The sequence below is a fragment of the Kogia breviceps genome, chromosome 3 (assembly GCF_026419965.1).
Source record: "Kogia breviceps isolate mKogBre1 chromosome 3, mKogBre1 haplotype 1, whole genome shotgun sequence".
Taxonomy (NCBI): domain Eukaryota; kingdom Metazoa; phylum Chordata; class Mammalia; order Artiodactyla; family Physeteridae; genus Kogia; species Kogia breviceps.
This window is the reverse complement of record NC_081312.1, coordinates 122,433,630-122,450,386: the sequence shown is the minus strand read 5'-3', so window position 1 is coordinate 122,450,386 and position 16,757 is coordinate 122,433,630. Positions and strand designations below refer to the sequence as shown.

Here is a 16,757-nt window from a genome sequence, read left to right as displayed (position 1 = left end):
AAGGCTACCTAATCCAGATTTTCTTGGAAGGTCAGAAATCTCCTACTGAGAGTATATGACCTGGATTTAGATGTCACAGGAGACATAGCATTGAATTTCACTGAATCACATAGAGAAAAATGTTTATTCCCAGTAAAGTGTTTATTCTTCTTTTAGGGAATGTCTGTTAACATCTTAGTTATTAGTATATTTCAAATTATTTTCCAATAGTTGTTAATCTTTTTAGAGAGCAGAGAGCAGGCTCAGAGACTCTACAGACAAATGTCTAGCTGGACTTTAACAGCATTGCATTGTTTATATTAAATTTATTTTTGTCACTACTTTCTATTTTTGCTAAGTACTACTGCTATATTTATGGTTGTATATAAAGTGCCACCTTAAGTTACATTAAGTTAAAATGAATAAATTTGTTGAAATAAATCATGTCAAGTAAACAATAGTATCGTTGATCCAAAATATGAAAAAAAAAGTTTGAAAGTAGCATACAAATGACTAAATTTGAGGAAAATATTATCTCATTCCTACTCCTGTTTTTTTAAAGATGAGGAAACTGTGACCCAGGGGGTTATGTGGCTTGCCCAAGATCACAGAGTCAATTAGCAGCAAAACTAGGATTTGAACCTAGGTGGCTTGATGCGCAGTCTTATCAGTTGTCACCTGTAGTGGATGCTACAGCTGTGCCTCTTGGGTCTCCCCTTCAGGACTGAGGCACTCATCCCCCAAACCAACAGAATATTAGTGACTGACAGCTCTCACCTGAGTCCCTCTTTGGGAACTGCTGTCCAGATGAAGAGATCTCTAAGGTCATGTGCTCTCTCTGGAAGCAGCCTATAAGCAATGACTGGTCAGTGGTGTGGGGGAGGAGGTATAAAGTTTCATACCCCTGACCACAGGATGAGACAGTTGCTAAAGGACCATCAGCTTGAGCCTTTGCTGTGACTACATTGCATTTCATCTCCTCCCACTGCCCAATCCTGCTTCCTTCATTCCCCCGTGTGTGGACCTGAGACACTCCCCAGTACACTTCCCGAATGCAAATCTTTGTCTCAAAGTCTGTTTCCCAAGGAACCTATAAAATATCATGTTTTCTCTCTACTTTAAAGGAAAAAAATGAAGTTATTTATCAGAATACATATCATCAAAGAGAAGGGGGGGAAAGTAAGTAAATATAATATTCTAATTAGCTGTGACCAGATTAGAATTTTATAACTCGTTGCCAAAGGCTGCTATAAAACTTACAAAACAAGAAAAGAAATGGAGTATAATCATAGGTAGCATATATGAGTTTAAGGGGATATTTTGTGGTCAAAAATGAATCATCAGATTGCAAATTAGAGCTTAATCTTCAACTGTAGTGTCAATTGTAGATTTAGCTCTAAATTTTGAAGTGACAACTGCAAATACAGGGATTTAGATATTTGAATATAATCCAGAACAGATAGTAATTTTATAATATTGTTTTTAAAAGTATACTATTTTAAGAGAACTTCTGACATGATTCTAAAAATGTAAAATGGAATAGAACATAATAGAGAAGTTTCCTCAACTAACAAATTCAACAAACTCTTAATAAAGTCCTGCTAAGTATTTCAGAGAATACAGACTTGAGAAAGATACTGCCTCTGTTATCAAGTAATGAGCAGTATATTAAAGAGTTAGGACTCTATCATTTCTTGAAATACTGTTGCTGCTTCATTCTCTTCTGTCCTTCCAGAACTCCAATTAAATGTATGTTAGACCTTCTCTATCCCCTGTATTTCTTACCTGCCCTTCTGCATATTTAAGCTTTTTGGCCTCTGTGCTTCATTCTAGATAGTTTCTTATGACCTGATTTTCAATTTTTTTCTTCAGCCAAGTGTAATCTGCAGTTAAATCTATCCATTGAGTTCTTAACTTTGGTTATTTATTTTTCAGTTCAAGAATTTCTATTTGGTTCCTTTTCAAATCTGCTATATCACATCGTATATATTATAGTTCAATGCCAAATTTTTCAAACTTGATTTTAATCTCTTTGAACATAGTAACCAAAGCTTTCTTACATTCTGTGACTGGTAATTCTTGTTTCTGGAGTACAACAGAAATCTGTTATTTCTTTTTTTCTTCTTTTTTTTAAAAATTGAAGTATAGTTGATTTACAATGTTGTGCCAATCTCTGAAGTAGAGCAAAGTGACTCCGTAATACACATTCTTTTTTTATATTCTTTTCCATTATAGTTTATCACAGGTCATTGAATATAGTTCCCTGTTTCTGCTGGTGTTTACTCATATTGATTTATCTCCCCTTGTCAATGGTTTCCAAATTATTTGTAGAATTAATGTAAGGCCTAGTACAATATTTTCTTCCACTGATTTTAATTTGCTACTACCAGGCACCTGGAAGCTCTAGGAACCTGAGACTGCCCATTCAAGTCTTAGGATTTTCTGGGCCACCCAGATGAGTTGAAGAATGGCTCAGTGTAAAGATTAGTTTATGTATGGCTCACCTTTATTTCTAGGGAGCATCCCTCCAGGTCTCAGTCCAAAAGCAGACAGTAGTTTACCAGGGTCCCCATTCTTGGCAAGCCTTATATTCCAACTGCTTCTTCTAGACATGCAAAGCTACAGAACATACGATTTAATCTTTCCAGCCACACCTTCCAAAATAGTAAATGCCTCCAAAGAGAAGTGCCAGAATTTTGCTTTTCTCTGTGTTTCCCACCTCTTCTGTCCTCAGATCATTAAATGTTCATTATCTTACTAGAATATGGATGCTTTTTAGAAAAAAATTATTTATATCTATATTTTAAACTGTCTCCAACACAAGTGTTGGTCTGAATTATCTAATCAATCTATTACTCAGGAAGAGAAGGTCATGGAATACTGGAGATTTTTTGAGATGCCCCTTCTTCCAAGAATACACTGGGCATGTTGTTATACCTTCACTTATAATAATACTTCATAATTATCTGTTCATATGTCAACCTGAGCAATCACATGGCATAGATTCTTATTCAAACTGTAGGCAAATCTAAGATTTAAGTGCTTAAAGTGCAGATGTATGATTATCTAGAGAAAGTGTCTGTAACTTTCAGGAGATTCTCAAATGTATATCTGGTTCCTCTAGATACATATAGTGAGCTCTGGGAGGACAAGGACCATGTCATATTTATTTTGGGATTCTCCCTGCCCAGTAAAGATTTGTTGAAAAATAAAGAGCAACTATAATAAAGCAAAGCATAGAGGGTTTAAGAGAAAGGTACAAATGCTTAGATGCTACTTCTGAAGAGAGAGAAAAATATCACCTACACAAATTATCAAAAGAGGCTTTTTTTGAAAAGTAACATTACAGTTGATCCATCAAAGGTACTTAAAATTTTCACAAGTATAGATCAGATATGAAAGATGTTCAAGGCAAAGTTGGGTGTGGATATAAAAAGAATATTGTGACCAGTTTGGAGGCATGAAAGATATATCACAATTGGACAGAATTGTGGGGTTTCTTTTATGTGACTAGAACTCACCTCTACTATTCCAACCTTAAAGAGCTCCATTTCATGAAATAAAACCCAAGTAAATACCTTGAGAGAGTGAAATCTTATGGTGTGGCTTATTACCCTGAAACTGTTCACAAAAATTTGTGTGAGCATGTATCTGGGGAAAGTGCCTTTAGCTTTCAATGGCATCAGAAAGGAACCTATGGGACTTCCCTGATGGTCCAGTGGTTAAGACGCCTTGCTTCCACTGCAGGGGGTGAGGGTTCAATCCTTGGTCAGGGAACTAAGATCCCACATGCCATGGGGGTGCAGCCAAAAAAAAAAGGAATCTGTGACCCCACTCCCTGGATGAAAAAAGAATGAAAAGATTAAGAATTGTTTAAAAAAAAAAAAAGACCATATATGAATTAACATAAGTACATAGGCATAGCTGAACATGTTTCATCAGCTGAGTCTTCAGATCTTCCCCGGGGAATTGGAATAATGATAATACTGTGTTCTCAGCCAGTCACCACAGAATAAAATGGTCCATGGAGCAAAGGAGGGCAGGTGTGACTGCAGAATTCTGGATCTCTCTCTTCCTGACATTAGTCATTAACATTTGGAAGAATTTCAGTAGGAAAGTATCTGAGTAATAAGATTCTTGAAACTTGTCACCCACTACCTAGCAGTCTCTGGCACGAGGGAAGCATTCAATAAATGAATGAACCATTAACAAGAGAGCCATAATATACCAAGGAAACAGATGATATTGCTGGGCACATTCCTAGCACTTAAGTCTGAAAACCATCAAAACAGAGGATGTTGGCCCAGGGGATTCGAGTCAAACAGAAAGACAGTGGCAGCATCCAAAATCAACTCTGGCCTCCTAAAGCCCAGCCAAGAAACCTATATATGTTTATTTTAAATAAACATTTATGTCAAATGTAAAATTTCCAAACACTATCAAGCAGAGCTCTATTAGATGTTACAGAACTGGGATCTTCCAGTAAAAGAAATTTTAAGCATATAAATTTGTTTACTGTTGCCATGTACTGGTGAAGTGTGGTATGGCAGAGAAACACTATGAAAGCAACAACACTTAAGAAAATGAGAATAGTATGGAGTTAAATTCAAACATCATTAAGTATAAGAGTTAGATCCTGGGGAAAATGTTTCATGGCCAAAAATAATTCATGAAAGAAAAGTTTGATAAAGTTGACTATTAAAATGCAACACATAAAACATCAAAAAATGAAAATAAAACATAAGCCAAGTCAAATTTAAGTGAAACGCTAGAAGAAACTATACTTCTATTTATTTAAGTTATATCACAAAAGACTGAGCTGGGTCTATATGTGCTGGCTTGAAATATGTGCAATTATACTGACATGTAGGAAAAGCAAATTGAATACTAGTGTGTTAAAATGATATACACACATAGACATAGTTATAGAAATACACATATTGCTATATGTATGTAAACATATAAAAGAATATACAGCAGACACTTGTGTGGTTGTCTTAGGGATCAGGGTTTGATGGGGTGATTTTTACTCCCTAAAATTTATATCTATATTTTAATTAAATTTTTGCAATCACGAGCTTGTATTACTTCTTTAATTAGGAAAAAAATGTGTAGTGGTGAAAAGGGCAGGTAAAAGGAAAAGAGACTCTGTAGCCTAATGAATAAGCAATGAGTAATAAGCAAGCTAGAGTCAGACTGTGCCTGAGTTCACATCCTGACCTTGCTACTTAAAGGCTATGTGACCTTGACAAGGGCCTTGTGTTCCTCATCTGTAAAATGCAGATAATAGTCGTACCTACCTCATAGGATTGTTGTGAGGACTGCATGAAATAACACATGTCACATGCTTAGACTTCTTCCTGGCACATAGTCAGTGCTCAACAAATGTGAGCAGCTCATGGCAAAAACACTTCTTGAATTTTAATATCCACTTTCAAGTAATACCTATTCAAATATTATCATTCTAGCCTCTTCCTTAGTCTAAAATTTTAGCTGTGGTTTGGGGAATTTTTTTTCTTATGATTTAATAATGAAAGTCAAGGAGAAAATGGAATTTTCTTACAGTGACTTCTTAATCTACCTATTGTGAAAAGTAAAAAATATCTGCATTGTCATGGGGGTTTCCTGGATTAATTTGAGTGTTAAGAGGAATGGGATAAGGATGCCTATGGGTCAGAAATTCAGGGCATTGGGCTGTACTGATTGGTGGGATCTGAAGATTAGAGATGTTAACACACATTGAGCTTGGGTTTGTTTGGTTTTTTTAAGAGTAGAGGGAGAATTCATTACTGACCTTTTATTGAAGAAGCTGCCTTCTCTCCAAGTTCCCTAGGGGAAGTTTCATCAGTTATCCCAACTCTGAAATCTGACCATGCCTTTCATCTGAAACCTGAGGCTAATGCTGTTCTTATCACCATCTGGCCTCCTGATCAGAAGCAGAACGGCTCTCTTGAGCCTCTAGGAAGAACCTTTTTCTAAACCTCCACATCTGTCACTTATATTCTTTCTCCCAATCAAGTAAGGATTAGAATTCATGTAACTCAATCTATCTGTAGATAGATTGTAGAGTCATCAGTTTGTGGAATTCACCAAGCAGAGGAATGATCCTAGGTCTCCAACAGATCTAACTTTGTATCAACTCAGATCAGAAATGTTTCAACAAGCCAGAGGTTAGTTTCCAGATCAGGAGAAATTCAACCCTCACAGACCAGCAGTGATTTAACATGGCATTGGTCTACAACCATTGTTTCCCAAATGTGCTCCATGGATTTCCCAAATGTGCCCCATGGATTCCTAAAGTCCTGTGGGATACTAGTGGGGTTTTGCTATAAAAAATTATCCCATATCTAAGATGGTTTAGAAATGCCATATAGTATATCCCCAACTTGATAATATACATGCACATTCATCTTATTATTCAATCAATAAATATTTATTGAGCACATGCTATTTCCTAGATAGTGCTTTAGGTAGTAGGGGTAAAGGTGAACAAGAAAGATGAGATCCCTACCCTGGTGGAAGAAGGCAGAGAAGATACAAACAAGCATCAGGAAATGGCAAGTTCTATACAGAGAGTCAAACTAGAGAGGTGGGACTTAGAGTGACTGGATAGTTCATTGGGCTGTCAGAGTATTTCTCTCTGAGTAAAAGACATTTAAACTGAGAGCTGTAGAACAGAAATGCTTGAAAAGCCTTTAAAAGATCGATTATTTTTCAGTAAAGAAATTAGTAGATTTATTTACCCTGACATCTCAGATCCATCTGTCAACAAGACACCTTGTAAGTAAAATACTCATTGGCATCCCAGGGAACACTGGTGTTCTGTGGAACCCAGTTTGAGAAGTGTTGGATTGAACATGTCTTGTGCTGGTAGCACTGTTGAATGCAGACAATATCTGCCAAGACAATCACCTGTTACACTGGTAAGTGCTGCTAAAATGACCTGAAATCCCACCTTGAAGGGCTGACAGACACAATCACTGCCTCCACGGATACTTAGAAAATTGGAGGCAGTAGCAATGGCAGGAAATGACATTTGGAAGTGTGCATTTCAGGTTCTGTAAGACTTGCCCCCAGAGGAACTCAGAGCAACATCGAATGTGCTGCCTTTGCAAGAAAGGCAGCCCGGGAGTTGAGGAGGACACCCATGGCACATGAGGGAAGCTCCCACTGGGCAGTTGGCAGCCCCAACAGGTCCCTGGCTGCTCCATCACTCTCTTTCTGTCCCATCTCCTACCCCTACACCCTGCCTGTGCCCAAAGGACCTCCAGCCAGGGGTCCGTAATCTTCCACCAACAGCCAAGTCCAGCCCACTCCCTGTTTTTTGTACACAATTTTACTGGAACATAAACCCATTCATTTGCACACAACTACAGTGGCAGGGGTGAACGGGTATATGACAAAGATCTTGTGGCCAGAAAAGCCTAAAATATTTGCTATCAGGCCCTTAGAGTTTGCTGACCCCCGCTCTAGGCACCTGTTCTCTGCCCTCTTGGCCAGTCCTACCAGCCTTGTGGGAACAGCTGCTGTCTTCCCCGCATATGCCAAGTGGGGGGGTCTCCATTCTCCTCAGCAGACACATACCACCTTGGAAAATCTGTTCTGAATCTTCTCAGTGCCCCTCCTTTTCCTCAGAGAGTTTATACACCTGGTGAGAAAGCATCCACTGGTGTCAGATTCCCTCCTCTCAAATTTAAGCTTTGCCACTCATTCGCTTTGTGACCTTGAGAAGTGTGTTAACCTCTCCAACCTTCTGTTTGAGAGCTTTAAAATGAGGATAATAATACCACCCACCTCCTTGGGTTGTTGTAAGGATTAAATGAGATGATGCATGTGAAGGACTTTGCACAACTCCTTATGTGTAGAAACTGTTTAATAAATGTTAGTTATTATTATAACCATTATTATGAAAGGGACCAAGTAGAGGGAATTAGACACAGAAAACATGACCAAGTCCTCCATGCAAAGCATCTCAAGCCACTTTCAACTAACAAATATGAATTATGAAAGTTAGGGCAAGGGTGTGGAGTACCCAAAATGCTCATAAATTAATGGTATTTACAGGGTTAATAGGCATTTATTTTGGAGCACTCATTTTTGAAAAATATCATTATCTACTACAGCTGACCATACATGTATCCCATAACCCCTCGACTCCACTCTAGGTATTTACCCAACAGACACGTGTACCTACCTTCACAAAAACATGCCCTGAAATGTTCATAGCAGCCATATTTATTATAGCCAAAAAAGGAAAACTACCCCAAATATCATGAGCTCTAGAATGGATAAACTGTGGAACGTTCACGCAACGGAATGCTCTTCAGCAATGACAGTGAGAACAATCTACAACTGTATCGAAAGGGGGACTCTCACAATGCTGAGAGAAAGGAGCTAGACACAAAAGAAGATTGACTGTGGGGTTCTAATTACATGAAGCACAAAGCATGCAAGACTGATCTGCAGGGTTAGAGATCAGGGCAGTGGTTACATTGGGGGAGCAGGGCTGGAAGAGGGGGTGTGAGGGGTCCTCTGAGATGCTGGGAGTTCACTTCGTCTGGGTGCTGGTTACATGGGTGTATTCATTTTGCAAAATTGTATAAGGAAGGAAGGAAGGAGGGAGGGAGGGGGGAGGGAGGAAAAAAATATGTATTGAGTGCATACTCTGTGCCATTCTGTTTCTTCCACACTCTTTGCTCTACTCATTCTTTTATTCTTGGCATCTCTGCTGTTGATCTCTTCCTCCCCCTACACCACATTCTTTTCTCTAATGAGAGTCTGATTTGCAAATCCATCACTTTGAAGGAGCCATGCAGTATTCACTCTGTGAAAAAGTACAGATCCCACAACCTTCGACTTCCTACGTTTCAGGTCTGGCACAAGGATACGGAGGTCACATCCAAGTGGATGCATTTCCGTGTGCCTATTTCTGAAATATGAAGAAGCACCTTGTCTGTTTGATTCATAGCTGCCTGTCCCATGCTTACAGATATGGTACAGCAACTGGTAACCCAGACCAGCTTCTCCTCCCTGGTTGCGTACTTCCCCAGCTCCGAGGGCTCAAACCCAGACTATGTTTGGCTTTCATCAGAATAGTTCCAGTTTTAGCAACTGAGTTGTGGAGTACATGTTGCCAGATTATGAATTTCTACAGAGAGAAATTCTCTCTGTTGGCCATTTGCCTCAACGTGTCCCCAGCAACGGCAAATTTCCAATTACACCTCAAAGCCATGCAGGCCTCTGTCCCTCACCTGCTGCCCTGCGGAGGTGGGTGCTCAGCGAGGCAGTCAGATCCAGAATCTGGGCTCAGGGGATGGAAATGCCGAGTGCTCTCAATTCCCAAAAGTGAGGATGGGACTTTTGGACTCAACTCTGGTCACCTTAATGCAGACATGTTATGAGAGCTGTTTTGACACAAGGACATTTGAATGCTGCCTCTAAAATAATTTGTTTCTTCCAAATTAAAAAAAAAATAGTTTAAATAGTTCTGCTTCTCCAATCCCTGAGCCTTAATCCATCTCAGCCTTTCCCCCTGGAGGCGGACTAGAGATGGACAGTGGCTGAGGCTGTGTGGGGAGGGGAGTGAGATACAGAGTTAAGTGACAGGAAAGGGCTAAAGGCTGGGAATGGATAGGAAGAGGACCAGGATAAAAGGTAGGTCAGGGATGGGGAGGTTGCAGGGAACACATCACATCCCTTGGCAACAAAAAGCAGAGATGCAGTCATGTCTAACGTCCCCTATCCAAATAGCTTTGCAACGGTCACCTTGGTTTAACGTCCTATAGCGCCCATCACCTACCTTGAGGGATAGGCAGCCAACACCAAGGGCATGATCGGATCTGAAGCTTGCCACTCAAGGCTCTCTAGCATTTAGGCAAGCTCCCATTTCAATCTCCTTTCTTCCCCTTCACGAATTTTCTGTTTTAATCAAACTCAGTGCCATGGCAAATACCCTGAATACTCTCCACACTTTCCTGACATAGGAAAGATCACTGGGGGCCCTTATCACCCTCTTAACTGCACCTTCCTCTGCTGAAATCTGACCCATTTTCCAAGGTCTTCTCTGAATATCCAGTGAGGAGGAGACTCTTGTCCCAAATTCCACCGAATTTTTTTTGATGTTTACGTTTACCATGGTGTCCATCAATGCAAACTTGCTCTACAAATATTTTTATCCTCCTACCTTACCCCTTGAACACTGTATTTTCATGAGGGCCCAGACTGTTTAATTATAGTAATTGCTATTTGTCAGGCACATAACACCTTTTTACATGCATTTTCTCCAAACATACAGTAAGCTCATGAGTAGATACTATAATTCTCATATTACAAATGAAAAAAGTTCAGCAAAGAGAAGTTCAGTAGTTTGTCCTGAGTCACACAAGTTTTGAATGGCTGAACCAAGATCCAAAGACCTTGCTCTCCTTGATATATCATCCTTCCCAATACTCTGAATCTCTTCTAGCACATAGGCTAGCTATGGAAGGTTGGATAGATAGATGGATGGATGGATAGATAGATAGATATTGAAAATATCCAATTGACCCAAATCGAAACTGTTACCTTCCTTTGTCAGGAGTTATTTACCCAAATATCAATACAGGATGTGGAAGATAATTTTAGTTCTATTATGAAGAATCTATAACCCCTCAGTCTTCAGGTTCAGTCAGGTAAGGTAATACCCTCAAAATAAAGAGTGAGTGGGTATTCCCTAGGTCATGTAAGCACCAGAGACCAGTGAAAAGACCTTGGAGTGACAAGATCCTCTTCACATCTCTCCTCTAGGGAGTTATTAAGTTTCTGCCATTGAGCCTTGAGTGGCTTATGAGGGTCAGTGTCCTCATCTATAAGACAGACCAGCCACATCTCCCTCACAGGTGGCACAGAGAATGATGTTAGGTAATGAATGTGAAAATTTGGCATAGAGTGGACACTTAATTAATGTTTATTTTTTCCAATTTCTAAGTCCAAGGGGTTTAAGAAACTGTGAAAGAAACAAGGTCTTAAAAAACAAAACACTAGGGGCTTCCCTGGTGGCACAGTGGTTGAGAGTCTGCCTGCCGATGCAGGGGACACGGGTTTGTGCCCCGGTCTGGGAACATCTCACATGCCGCAGAGCCGCTGGGCCCGTGAGCCATGGCTGCTGTGCCTGCGCGTCCGGACCCTGTGCTCCGCAACGGGAGAGGCCACAACAGTGAGAGGCCCGCGTACTATATAAGGTCATCTCCCCACTCCCAGCTCAGCACAGGGCTCCATGCCTCCATTGCCCCCTTAATCTTCCAGTTTGACTGGCACCAGGTCATTTTTTAGACACTGACAGAGGCTATTTCTTGCCAATTTTGTCCCTTTTCCATTGGGCACTTGTCCTTTGGGTGTTTTTCTTTTTCTTTGTTTCTACTGGTGCTTGAAATTAAGACAGATTTCAGTCTTAATAAGTCCTCCCTCTCCTGGTTTATTTCCACGTTTGTCTTGCAGTTGGGGCAGAAGTCTCCAAAAATAAAAACCTCAGAAAGCCTCAAATTTCACCAGCAGAGGAATCCTGTGATGTTTAGAAGGTCTGCACAATGTTTACTATCTAAAAGGAAAATTCTTCTCTTGATTTTTCCAAACCCTTCTATTGATGTCCAAAGGGAAAGCTCAGTTTCCGCTACACCTAGCCCCGTGTATGTACAATAGATGGATATTTCTACATCCTCCGTGGAAAATTCTAGAAAGGAAATTTTTAAACACGTTTTGGAAACAAAACTCCCAAGTGCTATGAATGAAACGTATCAGTCATCATTCTTCCGCCCATCCCCTCCTTGCAGCCCAAGAGCTGAAATCATCTGTTGTCTTGGAAATATCCTTGGAGGAACAAGTCCAAGGGGAAAAGTGGAGTTGTCACTCCCTCCAGGTTTTCTATTATCTAAGCTCAATGCTAACTCAAGACAGGAAGCCCCACATTCTGCAGCCTCGTTGGCAATCATCATAGATAATGTTCCTGGAGCCCAAGTTGAGAAATGAAGCTTTGCTATGCACATTTTGGCCAAGATGCAGACCTGGGATTCAATTTGAGCAACTATAACATAAAATAATAAAGTGCAAATGCAAACAGCAAAAATGTGCCCATATCACAGCTCAGAGTGTGCCAAAGCTGACCAGATAATTGTACATTTTTCATGTTTTGATAAGGTACTCAGTTGGCATTTTGTGGGACGCCACTGGGTGAGGGCTCCCAGCATCAGGGCTGGCGTGGAGCCCCACATCCTGCTACCCTGGCAGCTTCCCATCTTCCCCATTAGCTCAAACCACATGGAGAAATGAGAGCAGGACGAATGAGACACCTTCCTTTTTTTCCAAGTGTATTGGAGTCCACCCAGGAAAAAAGCAGGGCAGGTTGATGAAAAGCCTAGGCAAGTGTTCCCAGCCTGTCCACTGTGTACACAACTGGGGAAATCATAAAAACCAGAGTCATTTGATCTGCCATTTATAGTTTACAAGCACTTTTCAAATGGGTTCTCTTAATCCTGGCACAAAGGGCTGAGCAAAGTGTTTTTATTGCCCCCCTTTTACAAATCTAGAAATGAAGGCTCAGAGAGGTTGAGGGACTTGCCTGAGGATTTACAGCCGGTAAGTGCCAGAAATGGGGCAGGATCCAGTTCTTCCTGTCTCTCATCTGTGCTCTGGGCTGTCTCCCCCTCTTCACCCAGGCCCTCATGAGTCAGTCTGATTTTCTGCCTCAACTAAAATGATAAAATTCAGGGACTTGGAAAATATCTGGGTAGAAATCTGATTCTCATACTTTCAGGACAGAGATAAGGCTGTGTTTAAGTCAGGGTAGGAAAAAAAAAATCAATTACTCCTTTCCCATCGGTACAGGAAAAGATAATAGGCAGAAAACTGGTATTTCTTAACGATCTAGTTTATTTTGTCATTGTGGCCCAAAGAGGCAGAAGTGGTGATGCTCTGGAGTAGGGGGATTTCTACTATCATATCATGGGGACATTGTCACCCCTGTGCTTGCTCTTTCTGGTCATCTGATCTCTCTTTCTCCCTTCCCCTGGCAATGTTCTGGGGTGCTCCTGAAAGATATGGGAAACTCATATCCTGAGCTCACATTCCACTCAGACGTAACCACTGTCTTCCACAGAGGTTTGAGTAGCAGTACAAAGCCTTCGGTCTCTCACCTTTGCGCACAAGGAAAGGAGGACTGGCTTGAATCCCTAAGACCTTTGCGATCCCCGATCAAAAGCACTTCAGCTAAGCCCTTCTCAGAAATTCTGCCGGGTTTAGTCCATGGGGATTGGGGATGGAGTGGGGCATGAAACCCATCATGAAACATCATTCCATGGCATATCTGCTCCGCGTTCTCTGTTTTTAAATCATGTCAGGGTTCTGACTTCTACTCTCAAGACAGAAACGAGGTTCAGGCAGGCACTTGGAGAGGGCTGGCTCAGGGCTCAGCCAGGAACCCAAGTCAATTCCACCACCAGACTCTGAGATCAACTCGAGCACACAGGGGAAGCATGTTCTGGTTAATTGGGAACTAAGCAGGGTATATTGAACATAATTAAGTCTTTCTTTGATGATTGAGAATCTTGCAATGCCCTGGAACAATCATTCTAAATATCAATTAGAAATCCCCAAGGGTAGGAAGACAGGAGATTGAGTTCATCCTGCAGTGACTTCCAGGCCAAATGCAAATTTATTTTGAGGTCCACTCCCACCCCCAACAGTTCTAGCCCAGAGGCATTCTTGCCTCTGATGCATCGGATAGAATGAGTCAAAGACACTAGGTCCAAAGGATATTGAAGTTCTTTGGTGCTAGTCCCAGTTCCCCTATTAAGTGGTTAAGTGACCTTAGGAAGCTATTTCACTTCTGAGACTACGTTGCCTTATCTGTGCACTGGAAGGTTGGATTTATTGGTTCTTCAGCTTTTTATGGATATGCATTTCCTTAAGAATCTGAGCAAAACTAAGCTTTTCAAAGCTGGGAAGTATGCATGTTAAGTGCAAAACATTTACATTCTAAATCAGGGGGTGAGGGTCATGGAGACTCTTGAAGCCCATCCTCTTATGATACCTGTCCATGAACTTCAGGTTTAAAATCCTGGAGTAGAAGATCTCTTAGCTCCCTTTGAGCCCTGGCATTCCCTGCATCCGGTTCAGTGCAAGCATCTACCCAAGTCTATAGAGCAGTGGTTCATTGACTTTAGTTGCACTTTGAGACCACCTGGGGAGTTTTCAAAACTCCAGTGCCGAGGCTGCTCCCCAGATCAATTAAATCCGAATTTGGGTAAGTGGGCGTCAGCATTTTTTAACACCCTCCAGGAGTTTCTATTCTGCAGACAGGTTCACAAACTAGTGCTCTGGGATAGGAATTCTCAAAATTAGGAGTGAATAGAATCACGAAGAGGGCAAGGCAGATTCCAGGGCCCCTGCCCCTGGTGACTGAGGTTCTTTCCGGCAGATCCCGCCTGAGAAGATGCACTGTTAGCAAGCATCCTAGGTAATTCCGACCCAGACCATTCTTTGGGAACTTGGTAACAGCCATTTAGCAGAAGCCCAGAGGAGTCCTCTGCCCTGCTGCCCCTTTCATCCTAGGCAGTTCTACGTACCCACCCCCAAGTCTCCTGTCCTGCTCAGGGAGAACTTAAACAGGTTTGCTTTGGCCAAACGGCCTTTTTCTCCATCTTTCTCATCTCGAGCCAACCTGGATCTTTTAGCCTGAGTATCTAACCCCACCAGGTTCAATAATTTAAGCAGAGCACTCATCAACACCGTCAGGTTTAATATTTAAACACCACAGCATCACTTAGGTTAGCCTCAAGGTGAGAGCTGCTGCTGACTCTGGTGTCACTGCTGTGTAGCAAACCAGGCCGCTGGTGCCAGAGGGGACTGCAGGGAAAGCCTGGCTCCCAGGCAGGCCCGGCCCCGCAAAGACCCAGCCGGCTGGGTTCTGCAGCTCTCCACCTCTTCCTACCTGGAGCGTTCGCAGCAGGACCTGCAGCCCACTGGCTTCTTGTTCTGCCATCACCTCCTCGGGTCCGTGGGATCGGCTGCCCGTGGCCAGAGCGGGGCTGGAGAGGCAGAGGCTTGCCAAGATGACCTCGCTGCCCGCCTGGCGGGAGACTGCTGCACGGGGGGGAGGCCTCAGCTGCACATGCTGCCGAGTGTGAAATGACCGCACTGTAACCCTAGCCCTCGGCCCAGGCGCGGGTGGCCCCTGACTCCCACTGAGGGGATTAGGTGAGCCCCGGCCCGGGGAGGGCCGAGCATTTGGGCGCGGGGGGTGGAGAGGGCCCCGGTGTGAGTCACTGACCCACCTCCAGGCCCACGCAGGAGCCACCCTGAACGGCTGACAGGCATTCCCAGCTGACCTGGTCAGACTCCCTGCAGAGGCTTGCTCGGCCCTCCCCTCTGGTCCCCTGCTCCTTTATTTTGTTGTGTTGCTGGCTCCCGGGTAACAAGAGCCTGGAGAGCGCTTGCACAACCGTGGCCTTGCAGGGTATAGAAGCCCAGGGCTCCCTGAGGTCCCAGGCTTAGGGACTGGAGCTCTGGCTGAGAAGGAAGAGAACTGCTCTGGACATTTTCTACTAACTGCATCCCTTATACAATAACCCTATCGAGGTGTTACTATTCTTACCATCCCTGACCACCTTTTACAAATGAGAAAACCCAGGCACAGAGGTGTTAAGCCACAGGAGCAGAGCTTAGGAGTGTATGCCTGGACTCCCATAGGTGAACTGGTGCCAAAGCACAAGCACTGACCATTACACCATCCTGCCTCTTGCTGCTGCAGACGCATTGATCAAAGTAATGAGGGATGGGAGCCCCGTCCCCTGCTTCAGGGAGAGTGGATGCCCTGGCTGATTTCCTCCAAACCAATGCAGGATCCATCATCTCTTTCTCTGTCTTCTGCTCAGAATGTGTCAGAAGAGTTTCAGTGGCTATTTGGCCACCTAGCCCCCTTCCCCATGTCAACACCTAGGTGTCTTGTACTCCTTTAGGTACTGGCTTCTCAGAGTGTCGTTGGAGCATCACCTGGCAGCTTGTTAGGCTCCACCCCAGAGGTCCTGAATCAGAATCTGCATTTTCACAAGATCCCCAGGGGATCCATAGCTGGTTAACAAAATTACTAGAGGATTAAAGTTCAGGAAGCCCCAGTTTTGACCACATTGATGACATGGCCACAAACAGTCCATGTGCTCAATGACTGACAACTTTTGTCCCTATCACTAGCACCCAGCAAGCTCCAAGCACAGTTTTCCCGTGTGAAATTGGAGAGTGAGCTCATTGAAGTTCATGACTGACAGAGAGCAAGCTAGGCAAGAGGGCCTGGACTCACAGCCAACACCCCCGTGCAGAGCTCAGGGAGCTTTTGTGAGCATCAAAGCATCCAGCTGGCAGCTGCTCAAGCCCATTGTGGTGACCAAGGAAAGGGAGTTTACATTTCCTGATCCTACTTGGCTGAAATGTTCCCAAGTCAGGAGACAGACAGCATCTCAGTTATTCCCTGTCAATGCTAAGCCTGGCAAGCCCTCAAATTCAAGGATGAAATTCATGTGGTTCCTGCACTCCAGAAACTTCCACTCTTAATGACTTTAAATATGAAGACCTTCCTTGCAGGGAATGGACTATAATATCTCATGTTTACGGAGCTTGGGGGGTGGGGGCAGTTGATCTTTACACTTCCCACCACCTCTGATGACAGGAAGGAAGAAATAAAGGCCCCCTAAGGATTTCTTCCTTCTGTGAGGTGTGGAGCTTTTCAAGGCACACATTCTGTGATCCTTTAA

The 16,757-nt window shown here is 42.8% G+C and overlaps 1 protein-coding gene across 1 annotated transcript in view; it reads right to left on the bottom strand.

Annotated features, from left to right (window-relative positions):
* Nucleotides 1-15,299, bottom strand: part of AGBL1 (AGBL carboxypeptidase 1) — a 216,117-nt gene extending 200,818 nt beyond the window's left edge. The window contains exon 1 of the mRNA XM_059058824.2: nucleotides 14,942-15,299. Coding sequence (XP_058914807.2) covers nucleotides 14,942-14,992 — 51 coding nt within the window. The 5' untranslated portion in view covers nucleotides 14,993-15,299. The remainder of the gene's footprint in view (nucleotides 1-14,941) is intronic.
* Nucleotides 15,300-16,757: the final 1,458 nt, after the last annotated feature.